Source organism: Anastrepha obliqua, chromosome 1 (genome assembly GCF_027943255.1).
Source record: "Anastrepha obliqua isolate idAnaObli1 chromosome 1, idAnaObli1_1.0, whole genome shotgun sequence".
Lineage (NCBI taxonomy): Eukaryota > Metazoa > Arthropoda > Insecta > Diptera > Tephritidae > Anastrepha > Anastrepha obliqua.
In genome coordinates this window covers 28,178,741-28,193,902 of record NC_072892.1, presented here as the reverse complement: position 1 = coordinate 28,193,902, position 15,162 = coordinate 28,178,741, and the positions used below count along the sequence as shown (strand labels likewise).

The following is a 15,162-nucleotide window of genomic DNA, read 5'->3' as shown; positions in this document are numbered from 1 at the left end:
GCGATTGTGGAGAATTTGAAAGAACTGCCATCGTGAAACATCGAATGACTCAGTAGATGCAAAGCCGAAGTTGTTACTCCGAGTTCGACTAGGAAAGCGCAAACAAATATGTGCTCGTTGTTATAGACTACTTCAGTAAATAGACTGAAGTGTATGCTCTACCAAACCAAGTGGCCAATACCACTCGGTTCGGAGTACCGATTGAGCTGTAGTCAGGCCAAGGAAGAAACTTCAGGTCCGCAGTATTTATGATATGTGTTGCTTGGGAATTAAGAAAACACATACAACCCCTTTGCACCTGCAATCGGATGGAATTGTCGAAAGACAATCTGAAGGTGCACTTGCGAAAGGTAGCAGGAAAGTGGCAACGAAATTGAAACAAACACATCCATATGTTCCTGTTGGCCCGCCGCTAATATTGGTACTTCCTTATGATCCGCTTCCCCGACACTGCAAGCGTCCTGGGAAGGTCCATACAAAGTGATTAAAAGATTGAATGATGTGGTGCTTCGTATACAGCAATGCAAAATTTAAGTGCTCGTGGGATGAATGTCTTATAACGCTAACCTCCGGACACCTGACAACCGTCGTTTGTAAACAGCCTTTCTGAAATCCGTCCTGATGCACCAAGATATGTTGCTTCCTTAGAAAAACTGAACCTTGACCTCCCTCTCTGAATAGGAGAGTCCGACTGTCTCTCCTTTTTAACCACGAATCGGCTTCGAGGAAGTAGAGATGGAACACCGCTCGAACGGATGAAGAAGCTCTCTTACTGGGAAGCAATAGGGGAAGGAAAATGGCTGCTCGGGCACAAAAAAACCGAGCAACAACTAGCAACGTTAGGCATCTTAAATGCCTCGAGTTGAACCTTCACCTTGGCAAACCAGTATCGGATGTCCAATGCAGAAGACTAGTGAGAGATCTCTTGGGAGTGGACGACATCTAGCAGTCCTGTATTGTTAATTGTGGTGTAAAAGGCGTAAACACAACTGATGGTAAATTAATTCATACCAACAGTCCTCGCCCAAAAACAACGATGTTTTTAAGCAATAAAATAACGTTTCTTCCGTTCATACAATTAATGAAGGCAGATCTGGAAAAGTATGGGCAAAAATCCTCACTCCCAAAACGGAGGGGAAGTATTAGATCTGACTCTATGTAGTCATAGCATAGATTCTAACGTCATATATTCGTCGTTGGTCTTCTACCCGATCTTCGACAAACTTATAAAAACTTCTGGAAGATCGTTTCACTATTGAGGAAGGCGGGAATACTAATGTTGAATAAGCAAAAGCTTGAGACCGAAACTTAACAGTGCTCACGGAAAAGATGAAAATTAAGATGAAAAGTTAGGAGGCTGCAATAATTTCCGTGCTAAAGATCTGTAGAAATTTCAAGATAACTATTTTAGATTGGGCACTGTAGGAGACAGATAACCTATACATTTAACCTGACCTGGTACACAGATGGCGAAAGCTTGCGGATGGTAGGATCGGTACAGGTGTTTTTAAAAGTCTTTCAGGCGGAGATTCATGGCATAAAAATCTGGGGCAGAGAATGCCTTCGTAGAGGCACAACTTCGAAGCGCATATACATTTTGTCAGATAGCCAGGCAGTCTTAGGTGCACTGTAGTTTCACATAATAACATCAAAACTCGTTGAGAAATGCTTCACTCTCCTCAATACCCTGGGAGCTAAACAAATCGTTTAGTTGGACTGGGTACCAGGCCATGAAGGTTATGATGGCAACTAACAGGAGCACTGCCTAACAAAATCGGGAACCATCTAAAAATTCCATGGACCAAAATCCATTCGTGGGCTCACCAAAGCCCACATAAAGGGATTTCTCAAAGAGTGGGAAGACAGGGAATTCAAGATACACTGAATGAAGAGTCTAAGAGAGGAGAAGGCTAAGGGTAGGTTATCCTTACCTTCAGAAGAGCATCAAATAAGATAGAGAGGGCTTACGAACTCTCAACGGATACTACGCAGAACTTAAATGTCTTCGTTATTTTTTCAAAAAAATTGAATTAATAGAAACAAATGTCTGCTGTTTTTCGTAATGGATGATGAAACTCCAGAACAATATTACATACAGCCAGGTGGTGTGACTCTAAATCCATGGCACAAAAAGCATGAGAAGGTACTCAAATTCATCAGAAGCTCCTGGTCGCATCAGAGGTTGCAGGGCAATAATAATTATAATGGCTCAATAATAATAATAATGTGGAAGAACTAATATTATTACCAAAATCAGAACGGAACGAATGGGCGTTACTAGCATTAAAAAAATATTTTGAATTGGATTGTTGGAAACATGTTGACGTACAACTCTATTAATACTGCCACGAATCAGATGGCTCAGCCAACCATTCAGTTGAGTTATTGAATATTCCAGGCCTCTTCCGGTACAAATTAGTGATTAAGGTTCGCATGCTCACCACTTTTTAGAGTAACATGGATCCTCAACGCCTTTGTGATAGTGCTCCCCTTACTGCCAACAAGTTGAGCAATAACGACGTTCGATTTAATGAGATTGCAGTTTTCTGCACGACTTGCTTTTGCGATGGCAATACGCAGGTTTTTCACAAATTAATATCTGTGAATATATTATATGTGACAAATTCAAGCGAGTGAATTCCTTTTCTTTCTCAAGTATATCTATATTGCTCATCAAGACACAATATTCAATAACGCATTATAATGCGCAACGTACTTTTGCAGTGTTGGCAATGCGTTCAGAAATGCAAATATGGCAGTACTGCAAATGCATCGCGTTCCAAAACGCTATTTTTGTATCAAACGTCGCGCATTATTTGCAGGAAAAATTTTAATACTGCCAATCTATCAATTGCAACACTTGTCACATTGGCAGTGCTGCCAGCGCTGCAATTACTGCGCATTTATAATGCGTTTCTGAATATACCCTAGGAGTACTCACACCAATTTCGGGTTTTTTTGGCGTTTTGTTAGTTGGCACTTCGGCGAATGTGTTTTGCTGTGAACGACCTTTTGACTTATTTCTGTTAATTTGGCAATGGTCTTTCGCATAAGATGAATCACTTGTGAATTAAGTTTGTTTCATCCACTGGAAGAAAATATCCTTGAAATATAAATTTTTTTACTATTACAATAAGCTACTTATTTTCTTCACTTTTAGATATTTTGAACTTAAACTTCGAGCTTGACCATCAAATATCAATTGTCTAACAACTGATTGTTATTTTACCAGTTAGCGATGAAATTGTCAAGCATGCCAACGCGTCGCTGCGTTACTTGGCGCCTTCTTTGAATTTACAAAAATCAAATTTAGGTAAAACTGCCAAGTAACGAAGTAACGAACTCGGTGTGAAGACCTCTAATTTTAACTTTAAAGGTTTTTTTTACTTCTCCTCTTGGCCGCCATTGCCTACATTTGACACAAACTGTGCTTTTGGGTTTTTATTTTGAAATTAAGTTGCCATATTCTTTAACAAAAGTAAATTATAAAATAAAAATGTACTAAACAATTGCTTAAGAACCGACTTGAAGTTTCCAGAAAGTGGACGACCGCGCGCATGGTTTCTGCGGGTACATTACCAACATAAATGTGTAAACAGAATTCCGGAACTGTAAATTAATTTTTATTTCCTAGTATAAAAATGTTGAATGTAAATATTTTTCATATGTGATTAAATTGAGTACACTAAAAATAAATGAAAAACGTGATTTTCCCCAGTTGAAATTAATTTATCGTTTTGAAAATCTGTTAAAGTTAAACGCTATGTAACGATTAAGCGTTTAAGCCACTATATATAGACTGTTGATTTAGAGAATTCGTCATAAAATAAATGTGAAAATGAAATATTCATTACCTGCTATTGTTTGTTTATGTGGTAACATGGTCGCTTTGGAAACTTAACATGCTGATGGAAGATATGTGTCTACCTAAATTTCCAATACTTTCAACAAATTGTAACGTAAAACATTTTAGATGCTTAACCGAACCCAGCGCCTCTTATGGAACATATTTTTGATCAGCATATTTGCTTATGGCAAGTAATAAATGCATGTATGTTCTGTGGTGGTGGTGGAGATGTTGTCTGAGTGATACAGCCCAGACGTCAATGCCATTTTGATACACCACTGCTTTTTATTAGTCAAACCATCTTGATTTAAGGGGTTATATACAGTTAGAATAAAAAAAAATCGATTTTTTTTTCTTAATGTACATATGCACATATATTTAAGAATACACACAGAAAATTTAATATCGTTTCGGTGGATATTTCCGATGTTACCCGCAAATTTGAAAAGGCATTTTTATCCTATGCAAAGGTCTTTTCAAACTTTAAACGCGTTTTTCTCAAAATGGTGTTTTCAAAGTCGGTGAAAACGGCTAATCCGATTAGTCTCAAACTTGAACAAGAGTTTCTTAAATATATTTTTTTTAGTAATTGTTCGAAGATGGGAACCGGTATTTCGTCGAAAAAATGTTCGATTAATTACTAGTTTTAACATTACTTTAAGGAAATCTGTTTGGTTTTTTAATTTCAGAGGATCCAGTTCAGAGATATAGTGGTCACCGCAAAACGTCTTTTTTGAGAGGAGCTCCCGGAGATCAGTTGTAGTTACTTTCCAAATAAATATTTTTACTAAGTCTTAAAATACAGTTAAAATATAACATAATAAGAGGAAAATTCGCTTTTTTTCGGCCTTCTAACTGTATATAACCCCTTAACTATTAATCTGCATATGTGATGTCATTGATAATTATTTATGATGAACACTTTTTTTTAATGTAAATACGTGTATTTTCTCTTACAAGTATATCAATAAAATATTTCAATTCAACCTTCAATAGTATGGAAAAACGCATAAAAAACCATTTGTTCGCTTCATCGAAAACCGAGTCAATTAAATTTAAGAAAAAATAATCGAACTTTTAATATCCTACAAGCTGTAAGCGCTGGAAATTTACATTTTATTTTTTAATTTTTTTATAAAATCTCGCGCTTGCTTATCGCCCTGTCGATATTCCAATGCACGAATAGTTTCTGATTCTGAAAAAATTAAAAAAAAGTAGATGTTTAATAATATAAGATCTAAGACTGTACTATACAAACCCATGTACTGCGGTCGAGATAACTCCATGTGTATTTGTTCATTCTCATTTGCCATTAGATCGGCAAAGGTAATATAGCATTCGGCAATATATTGGCTAGACATACCAAAAAGGTCTCTGTCTTTTATGCTGAATAAAATCAGACTATTGTGATGAGAAAGTTGTTCTTCCGTTAAATTGCTGAAAAAAATATTAAAGTATTTTGTACTTTCTATATTTACGCTATATTAACAAGGAGAAACTCGCTTTTCACGTATTCTCTTACAAAAATATAGAAAACAAGTAGACATGCGGGCATGTTCAAGGCGCATTTATTAAAGGTGGTAGCACTAGACCAACAACAATGTTTTGTACGCTTGATTGTCACGGCAAAGTGTTGGAAAAGTAGAAAACAAAAAATTAATTCGCCTTGGGCATGTGTTGGATATCATTCCGAAACCGAAATCATAAATCGCACGAATTAGTTTTAGGTGTAATGACATTCATGTAAATTCAATGAGGTTCGAAGGTTAATTCAAACAGGTGATTAACAGCTAACAGAAATTTCTATTTAATTTTGAATTGAAGATTTTAATAAAATAAACACTTAAAAAGTTTGGAAACATTAATTTGGAAAATAATTGATAAACTTGTTTAGGTGATTTGCAAACTTTTCAAATTCCTCACTTTTATAATGGGATGCTCCCATAACTTTTTTGCTTGTTTTTTTCTGACATATAATAAATAAAGCAAATGCAATTTTGTTCATTTTAGCCCTTACGTCTTTTCGAACGACACACAATTAATTTTGCATTAAAACATACAATCATGAGAATGACTAGTAAAAAAGAAAAATACGGTGTGTAAATTCTTGATATTGATTAATATAACATTCAAGAAACATCTATTAGTCTAATAACAGTTATTATATATATATACGGAGCTGTAATCAAAAGAATTCGAATAAATTGATATTAATCGAGTACTCACATTGTAAATATTTCGTCATATAAAGGAAATCGAGTTTTATGGTGAACGGAAGTTTTATATGATGGTACATTAGGAAATCGACTCGTCGGATAAAAATGAATTTTGACGAATGAGTCGCAGGATCCATTTGGATCCATAGGCACCAAATTTCTTCCATTTAATATATAAATCTGAAGCAGATATTGAAATAATATATTATTTGGTTAGGAATTAAGAAGAGTAAAATAAAATTATAAATACAATGTAAACTAATACTTACAACTAGATCTGTTTCGGTAAAGTTAGCTTTTATTGTGAGTTGACCAAATTCAGAGCACGAAATACTTTTTTGGTGTCCTAGCAGTTCAATATAATACTGATGAATTAAATCGGCCGTTTCAAATGCGTGTAAATCCAATACTTTTTCAACTTCTTGCAATACCTCGATGTCTGAAGTTACAATATTTCCAATTTTAAAACATGATGTCATCACACTTAATGTTTGTTTTAAGTTTCGGAAAAACGAAGGTGGACGTCGTTTCTAAAAAAATGTTTAAAACAAAGTTTATGCAATACAATAACAAGTGGAATCAATAAATATTTTATTTAAGATATAGTCGATATAATAAGAATGCCACATGACGGTTATACTCGTTTCACTTCACTATACCAGTATATAAGCAATGTTTTATGCTGTTACTGAAATAGTTCACACTCAAGCCCAAATGGATAGGTATAATTTACTTCTTCAATGCAAAAATTAAATAAAGATATTTATTGTATTCATGAGCTTATACTTGTGTTACAATAATAACCTACAAACAAACATACACCTAAGTTATGAAAATTATATAAATCCTGTTTTTACTATATACTTTACTGTAGTTGTATACCTTTTTTTTTAAATATGTACAATTCTTAACGCTAATTGGTGAACACGAAATGACAAAAAAGACGGTGATGCATATCTTTTGATTTGCATTGCAAAATTAAAAAGTAGAGTGCGTATAATGTTTCGGTTCTAAATCAATGGGCGGAAACAGTTAAATGTACCTTTTTCATTATAAGTGGAACTTCAAAAATATTATTTTTCATTTGTAAGCATATTTGTAAACACAGTGTAATCGAGCCCTTTTTCAATGATGTAAAAGAAAAACCAAATTCTTTATTATCCAACAAAATTACTATAGTTGTTCTTTGACCTCTCCTCCCCAACCAAATGCCGATTCATCATATCCGATATTTCAAAATTTGGACTCATTCGATTAAATAAATATAGAATTAGCTTTGGAAAAGCATCAATATGTAATAATTATTACGGTTTATGTAAAATATATGTAATTTTTCGATTATTTGATTTATCTTGCTTTATCTTTGGATAGTTGCAGAATTTGTCTCTCTCATGAGAAATCAACTGTAATTGCTCATAATTCCTTCGCCCCAGAAATCTAGGTAACGTCACTTTATTACCTTCATTTATTGGTTGAATATTTCCCTGCGCGCTTAGAGTGAATTTTAAAGGATATATTTACTCCTGCTTTACTAAAATTGAATGGGTTATAAAACTGCATACACAGCACTTTTGTAAAGATTCCGATTACAAAATTTTAAATTTTGATGACAATTTTTTGAAATTTGTTAATTTTTTGTGAATTCTATACAAAGTTTGGAACTTTGATTCATAAGGTTTTTGTTATACATACAATAAATAATACAAATAAAAAATAACGAAAAAATTAAGAAAAAATGTAAATTTCCCGTTATATTGCTGTCCTTGAACACATTTTATACAAATGTTATTAATAATTTTATAATTCAAGTTTATTAACCTAAGCAATTTGCCATTTGGGAGATTTTAATAGCAACGGAACAACATACAATTTTGGGCGATATGTGATGAGGAGAAGGACGCTTGTGTTTTAGGTATATCAAGATGTGACTTCATTTTGAAATAAGTGTGGAAGGCGTCAAATAAAGTTTATCACTTAATTTAATCATAATTATTTTTTAATTTAGTTGCATTTAGGTGAGAATTTTGTTTGGATAAATGTACATTTAGAGTTGCAATAAGAGCTAAATGCGTTAAATGCACGCGTTTTCGTAAAACTTATCTCCGCGTGATTAAAACAACTAAGGAGAAGGTGCTAAGATGATTCCACCTCATACAAGCGGATGATGTCTAATAAGGATATTCACAGAATTTGAGAGATGAGGCTTTATTAACTTTGTAGATCTTTTGAGCTCCTCCAATCAGCCCATGATCAGAAGCAGCTCGCGAGCTTGCAAGTTTATGTACTTGCTCACAGCTCGCACAGGTAGACAAACTTTCAAAAATGGTCCTCGACCAAAAAGCGTTTTTTAGACTAATTTGAAGTCGCTGAAACCAAAAATGAATTTTTTTTTTCAAAGAACGGTTTCCGGATAAATAAGCCTTCTCCTATATATATATATATATATATTTATTTGTATGAAATAAATATTGTTTTTAATTATAGTGAGCCTAAGAACAGTTATTTTGCGTGACTCAATACGCAGGCTAGTATGATTTACTTTTGTTCGAAACCGTATTGTATACATCAAAAGGATATACGACAGACGATGAAATTGTCTTCATTCACATAATACGTTATAACTTCTACAATTTTTCGTCGATTCAGACAAACTTAGGCTTAAAATGTAGGTGACAAAATTGTCTTTCAGAAAACCTATCTTATATCGATATAAAAAAATTTTTTGTTCCAGAAAAAAGTTAATAAACTTTGATAATTTAGTAAAAAACGTCAAAAATAATGCCTTTTTTTTACTTTCAACAGCTGTTTTGCGAAAACTACGACTTCCATTGACACGAATTATATATTGCCATGTAGGTTATATGTGTGCCTTTCGAAATTTATGCACTTCAAAGAAATGGCGCGCACTGTTTTCGAGATTGCAGGTAATAACTGCACTATTACCCAAAAAAGGTTTTTTGGGAATATCTCGGAAACCGTTCTTTGAAACAAAAAAAATTCATTTTTGGTTTCTGCGACCTCAAATTAGTTTAAAAAACGCCTTTTGGTCGAGAACCATTTTTGGTGTTAACTAGTGTAATCCTCTCATTTCGAGAACAAACCACCACTCGGGCTCTTTGTCTAGCAGCAAGGCAAATTACTTCGGAAGTTTATTGAAGATAAAATTTAGCAATGGCGTGTTGAATTACTTACTAGTATGTATTTTAAGAATGTACATATGTGTTTCTATTATATTGTATATTAAAATAAGTGTACTCACATCTAAGTTGAATTGTATAAGGTCGTACATTACAACAGATAGCTCATTCCAAATCGCATCTAAAATTCGTGCGAAGTTAAGCTCATTTAATGTGTCATATAATGTTTTTAACGATGATTCCAAGTACATCATAAGCTTTTCCATGGAATTGGAATCTTTATGTGAAACCTCAGCGCCTTCAGCTAAAAATCGTTTAATCGATGGTGCCATTCTCCTGGCTACAATATCAATGAGCTCTAAAATTTGATTCTTTTGTGTATCCAAAGCATTGTCGATTAAACACTTAATTGTACTAGCACAACGATCAGCGTCGAGATTCGTTCGGAAGTCAGATATTTTTTTTATAAGGTCATCCGTACCCAACTCCTGCAAAGAAGTATTTTCAGCATCATATTTAGAAAGTGAAAAAAAGTCAGACCTTAATGAATGTAGGTAAGCTTTGTCTAATATAATCGATGTTATTAATTGCGAAACACCATTCAGGAGAAACAATGAATAAATCGGTGTCTATAGTTTGAGATTCAACATGACGCGACATCCTTTTGGAATAAAATACACAGCAACGGCAAACGTCCTGCAAATAAAGTAATGTTAGATGAAATTAGTATGTATACAGCAGCATGTGCTACAGGAATGCCTGCAAATTCTATTAGGAAATAAAGCAGGAATTAAATGGTTTTAAGACCGAGGCTGGTTTCTTGCTAAACTTGACTCGGTAGTCTAGCGTAAGTGCACTAGCCTGCTATCCCAGAGGTTATGGGATCGAATCCCACGTCAAGCGCGGTCCTCGAACTTTTCCAAATTTATATACTTTCCCTGTTTCTAAAAAACAAAACAAAATCTCATTCCTCAAACCCGAAAACTTATCCTTTCCATCCTTAGAATATTCTGTGCATTATTTGCATTGTGGCTGCTAAAATAAGCAAAAAGAAAAAGACATTGTTGCACATTGCATCAGTGGCGTCAGCAAGAGGAAGCGGCCAATCGCGGTAATAGCGCAGACACACCAAAGTTTAGCGAAGTCCTCAACCATCTGTGCAATCCTTCTGACAAAAAAAATTGAAACACAGATGGCGCTCCTAACAGTAAGAAGGCGTTGTTCCTAAGCAACGACAGGTGGGCATTCCCACTATTTAGGACTGGTAGCGGCAGGCTAATCACCTACCCTGTCAGAAATCAAATAGATTAACGTAACCAACGCAAGACAAATAGAACCGTGTATGATGGAAGAGTCTTGTAGAGGACCTATGCTCCCAGGAGGAGTGAAGAAGGAAAAATAGGCTTGACTATAAATCTGACAACTGAATTCTGGCTGTGCGCGTATGCAAGAGCTAGTGGCGCGTACGTATCAGCTACAAACCTATGCCCCAAAATTTAAATCTAAGTCTACTCTACCCTATTCACAATGCGGTATAATCATTCTCAATATCGCCTACAAGGTTTGATCGAAGATATTGTGTGAAAGAATGAAGTACATCATCAACAAACTGGTTGGTCCTTATCAGTGTGGCTTCAGACCTCGCAAATCTACTATTGGCTAGATTTTTAAAGTTTGCCAAATTTGGTAGAAGACTTCAGGCAAGCATCACTCACCTCTTGTTATCGATTTTAGACTCGTGCAACTTCTTCAATTTGATGTTGGAAAGCATACAACGAACGCTAATTTGAGCCGTCACAATAAAATATGCAGCAAAGGTACGATGTCAGATGATACTGACAAGTTGAAAAGGAATTTGCTTACCTTAGATCCAGCATCACAACCAACAATAATGTTAGTCTTAAAAACGCACAAAGAATATCTCCTGCCAATAGGTGCTACTTCGGGATCGGTAGGCATTTAAAAAGACGTACAAAAATCACGCTCCCAAAAGCCCTTGATATGCCAGTCCTTTTATATGGCACAAAGCACGAATAATGTCTAACAAAGATGGGAACGATTTGCGAGCATCAGTTGGTTAACGGATGTTTCGTTATATAAACTGAATTTCGCCACTGTGGGAGTAAAATTTCATTCCTTACCAACCCTGGCATTGAAATCGCCTCGTCGTCTCCTCGACGCTCTCTGCCTGCATCCACCGAATTGAACGACAATACTTGGCAATACCTATGGCAAAGAGACGAATAAATATAACACTAAGTGTGCTGTATATGCATCGCGGTAAAAGTACTTGCGATTTTGGATGTTTAGCCGAGTTCCCCCTCCTATTTTTAGAGTGCGTTTTGATTTTGTGTCACAAATGGAGGGACCTACAGTTCTAAGCCGACTCCGAACGGCAGATATTTTTTATGAGGAGCTTTTTCATGGCAGAAATACACTCGGAGGTTTGCCATTACCTGCCCAGGGGGCGACCGTTATTAGAAACAACTTTTTCTATCGTTTTGGTGTTTCATACACGGAGATTCGAGCCTATGCACTTCCGAATGGTAATAACGTACCAATCTATTCGGATATGCCGGCCGTTCTAACGCATATCAAAAAGATAGTATCAGTAGAATAGCTGATTCTACTTCTTTGGGAATTTAATCTGTTCTCTCTGCATGGTCAAACTTTGTTTTTGTTTAAAGCAGCATACCCAGGAGACATAACTGCTCAGTGAGCTATGGCCTGCCGATCACTGTTACAAAGAATTCAAACGACAAAAAAATGCACACCACTGACAAATTAGATAATTTGAGCTTGGCAGTCTAGAGGTTTTACAACAAAATACAAATGGATATTGGGCAATTGACGTACCTCATTTGACGTGACGGTAGATGAGTTACCGTGTTAAATGGTCCTGAGAAGGATAGATACTTCATATTAACATAAATAATGGCATTAAGTAACCTGTGTGAAAGGAATATATGTACCAATGAAGTAGGGTTCCATCTGTGCTTGCGACAGTTCCAAGATTGATAAAGTTTATTTTAAAAGAATAATAAAACGCTTAACTTAATGTAAAATGTTTGAATTATACTTACATCGATAATTTTCGCCACAAAGGTGTATGATCCTTCCACATCCGGCCAATCTAGTTGCTGCCAGAATATCTTTATTTGATAAAATATTGCGAGAGTATCCACTGCAGAGGAGCTATATTTCACGGCGTCATCAACAGCTTGTAACTGATCCAGCTCAATAGCTTTGTCAATACGACTCAACGCCTTAACAATTGAAATATCGAGCCAATGCGTAACACCAGTCATAAACCAACAATAAAATTTCTCTAGTGCGAGCTCGTCATTCGCACATAGTGATTTACCTAAAAGACAAAATAACTTCGAAAATTAATGCTCATAATTATCGATGAAAGGGAAGGCAGTCTATTTAAAAGAACCAAGGAGTACAATACGTCAACTATTTTTAGCTATGGGTTTGATCCTGCTTGAAATAATGGAGAATATTTTTACGCTATGAAATCGTTAAAAAAAATTGAGCTACGTAGTCGGTTAAAAAAATGTTATTACGTGATAAGGACAGGTTAACCAATTGTAGCGGAATTCATTTTCATCTCGAATGAGCAAAGAATTATCAGCATATATATAAAACAGAGCTTTCTCTACACAAATACACAATCGTATTCAACGAATGTAATGCATATTCTGATATTTTAGAATTTTCTTGAAAGATGAAAAAACATAAAACGTTAGTGGTATGTTTAGGCCTGCCTAAAAAGTTTTGTAAACCAATTCAACAGCATTTAAATGTTGTTTTAAGTAAACTTTATTAATCCAGTTGCGGGCCCTTTTCAATGATGATCTTTCTCCATTTTACAGGTAGACACTACTCCAACTATAAAGAACTAAAGTGAATGAATTTTCAAGTGAATTTTAGTCTCTATTATATTACACATAGTTCCGTTAAAGGAACTTCGGAAAAAGCGGAACTAAAGACAACGCGAAGGTGTAAGACCAGAACTGTACGTTTCTTGCTCTCTGTTTTCGCGAAGTCTTCAAAACTGTTAAATGATCTGAAATTTCCTCGATCCTTTGAATATTCGTAAAAGGTTTTTTTTATAATTTTATAAGAGAAAATAAATTTAAAAATTTTTTTTTCGAAAAAAATTTAGTTTTTGTTCTTAACGTTTGGAAAAATTTTGTTTTCGTCGTATAACCTCACCTTCGCATATATTTATATATATATATTATTAGTGCGTACACCCTTTTTGGGCCGAGCTCCTTCTCCTATTTGTGGCGTGTGTCTTGATGTTGTTTCACAAATGGAAGAACCTACAGTTTGAAGCCGACTCCGAACGGCAAATGGTTTTGAGTTTTTATGAGGAGTCTTTTCGTAACAGAAATACACTCGGATTGCCATTGCCTGCCGAGGGGCGACCGCTATTAGAAAAACTTGTTCTTTATTTTGGTGTTTCACCGAGATTTGGATCTACGTTCTCTCCGAATCCCTAATGGTACTCACGCACCAACCCATTTGACTATGGCGGCCGCATAGACATAATATATATTATTTAGTCCTGCCATTAGTTCTGTCACAAGTTAAGTCCGTTATAGATATAAAATTATAATACTGTTTTTAATGAAGTTAGTTTTATTTAATCATTTAAATATAAAAAAAAAAAAAAAATTTTTATCGAAATGGTCACCATTTGCTTTTACACAAGCCTTCAAACGATTAAGCCATTCAGCTATTGCAGCACGCACAGTTTCCATGGATATTGACGTCGATTGCCAAAGATTATTTGAGACTCTCCAAGTTTCTCTGAGGTCTTCGACAGGCTATGTTCTCCAATTTTGAATACAAACAATAGTCCAATGGATTCAGATCTGGGCTTCCAGATGGCCAATCTCCTGCGGCTATGAACCCAGGAATATTGTTTCTTAGCCACTGCTGGGTAGCTTTTGCTTTATTGGCTGGAAGATCCAACGCTCTCCATTGAAGAGAGTACTGCTTCACCACGCTTTACAAGACATCCTCCTGGCACACATTTGCCACGGTCTTAACCCCATTTTGGCAAAAATGAAGGGATGTAAGGCCTTTACAAGACTTTACCCACCAAATCACTACGGAGGCTGGATGATGGCCACGCTGAACCCTTGGAACGACATTTTTTGCGCCTTTAAAAGTTTTAGCATAGATTCCATGTCCGTTGACTGAAAAAGTTTTTTCAGCCATTCGTAAATCTCACTTGCACTTTTACCACTTTTTTGTAATACCATCACTGCAATGCGATTTTCCTTAGCTCCCCGCTCCATTGTCAACAAGCGAAATTTGCCGCGAAACGGAGTATAATTTATGAGTAGATAATGCATACGAACAAAAGCAAAAATAACGGAATTTTTTGTCACAGAAATTATGGCAAGATCAATTATATATTATTTAATGAGAAATTGGACTAGTCGAATAGGCTATGTAACTCATTTATGTTTTTATTATAATTTTAAGTTCTCAAGTTCAAGTTCTCTTAAAAACACATCCATACATATAAATTACTATACATACACACATACAATTAGCCAACCTTTAGTAGGCATTCATGCAAATTCCTAGTTCTCTCCTCATCCCATTCTGCAATAACACTACGAGTATGTACACCTTTTAGAATAGCATTACATATTAGAAAACGTAAATAAAAGTTAGGTTTATGATTATACGAAAGCCGTACTACAATGTATTCAGTAATAGGGCTGATTACACTGGTTTACAAATAATGAATCGAGCCATCCAATTCTCATGATCGTCTAAAATCCAGATAGAACAAGCCTTTAAATACCACTCAATGCACAGGTTTTTCAAGAACGTCACCAAGATTGTTGCTAGTCTTGGTCGTCTTTAAAGCCCTATGCCTACATACATACAAAATACGGATAAATTACACAGGCCTGCAAAAAAATGGGTTCGG

At 35.3% G+C, this 15,162-nt stretch overlaps 1 protein-coding gene across 2 annotated transcripts in view; it reads right to left on the bottom strand.

Annotated features, from left to right (window-relative positions):
- Window positions 1-4,771: 4,771 nt before the first annotated feature.
- Window positions 4,772-15,162, bottom strand: part of LOC129245986 (protein unc-13 homolog 4B) — a 43,284-nt gene continuing 32,893 nt past the window's right edge. The window contains exons 7-13 of one of the 2 annotated variants that reach the window (XM_054884471.1): window positions 12,284-12,564; window positions 9,741-9,896; window positions 9,323-9,688; window positions 6,333-6,593; window positions 6,074-6,243; window positions 5,106-5,284; window positions 4,772-5,042 (exon numbers count right to left, since the gene is read on the bottom strand). In XM_054884471.1, coding sequence (XP_054740446.1) covers window positions 4,957-5,042; window positions 5,106-5,284; window positions 6,074-6,243; window positions 6,333-6,593; window positions 9,323-9,688; window positions 9,741-9,896; window positions 12,284-12,564 — 1,499 coding nt within the window. In that variant the 3' untranslated portion in view covers window positions 4,772-4,956. The remainder of the gene's footprint in view (window positions 5,043-5,105; window positions 5,285-6,073; window positions 6,244-6,332; window positions 6,594-9,322; window positions 9,689-9,740; window positions 9,897-12,283; window positions 12,565-15,162) is intronic. The other variant, XM_054884464.1, reaches the window with a different exon arrangement.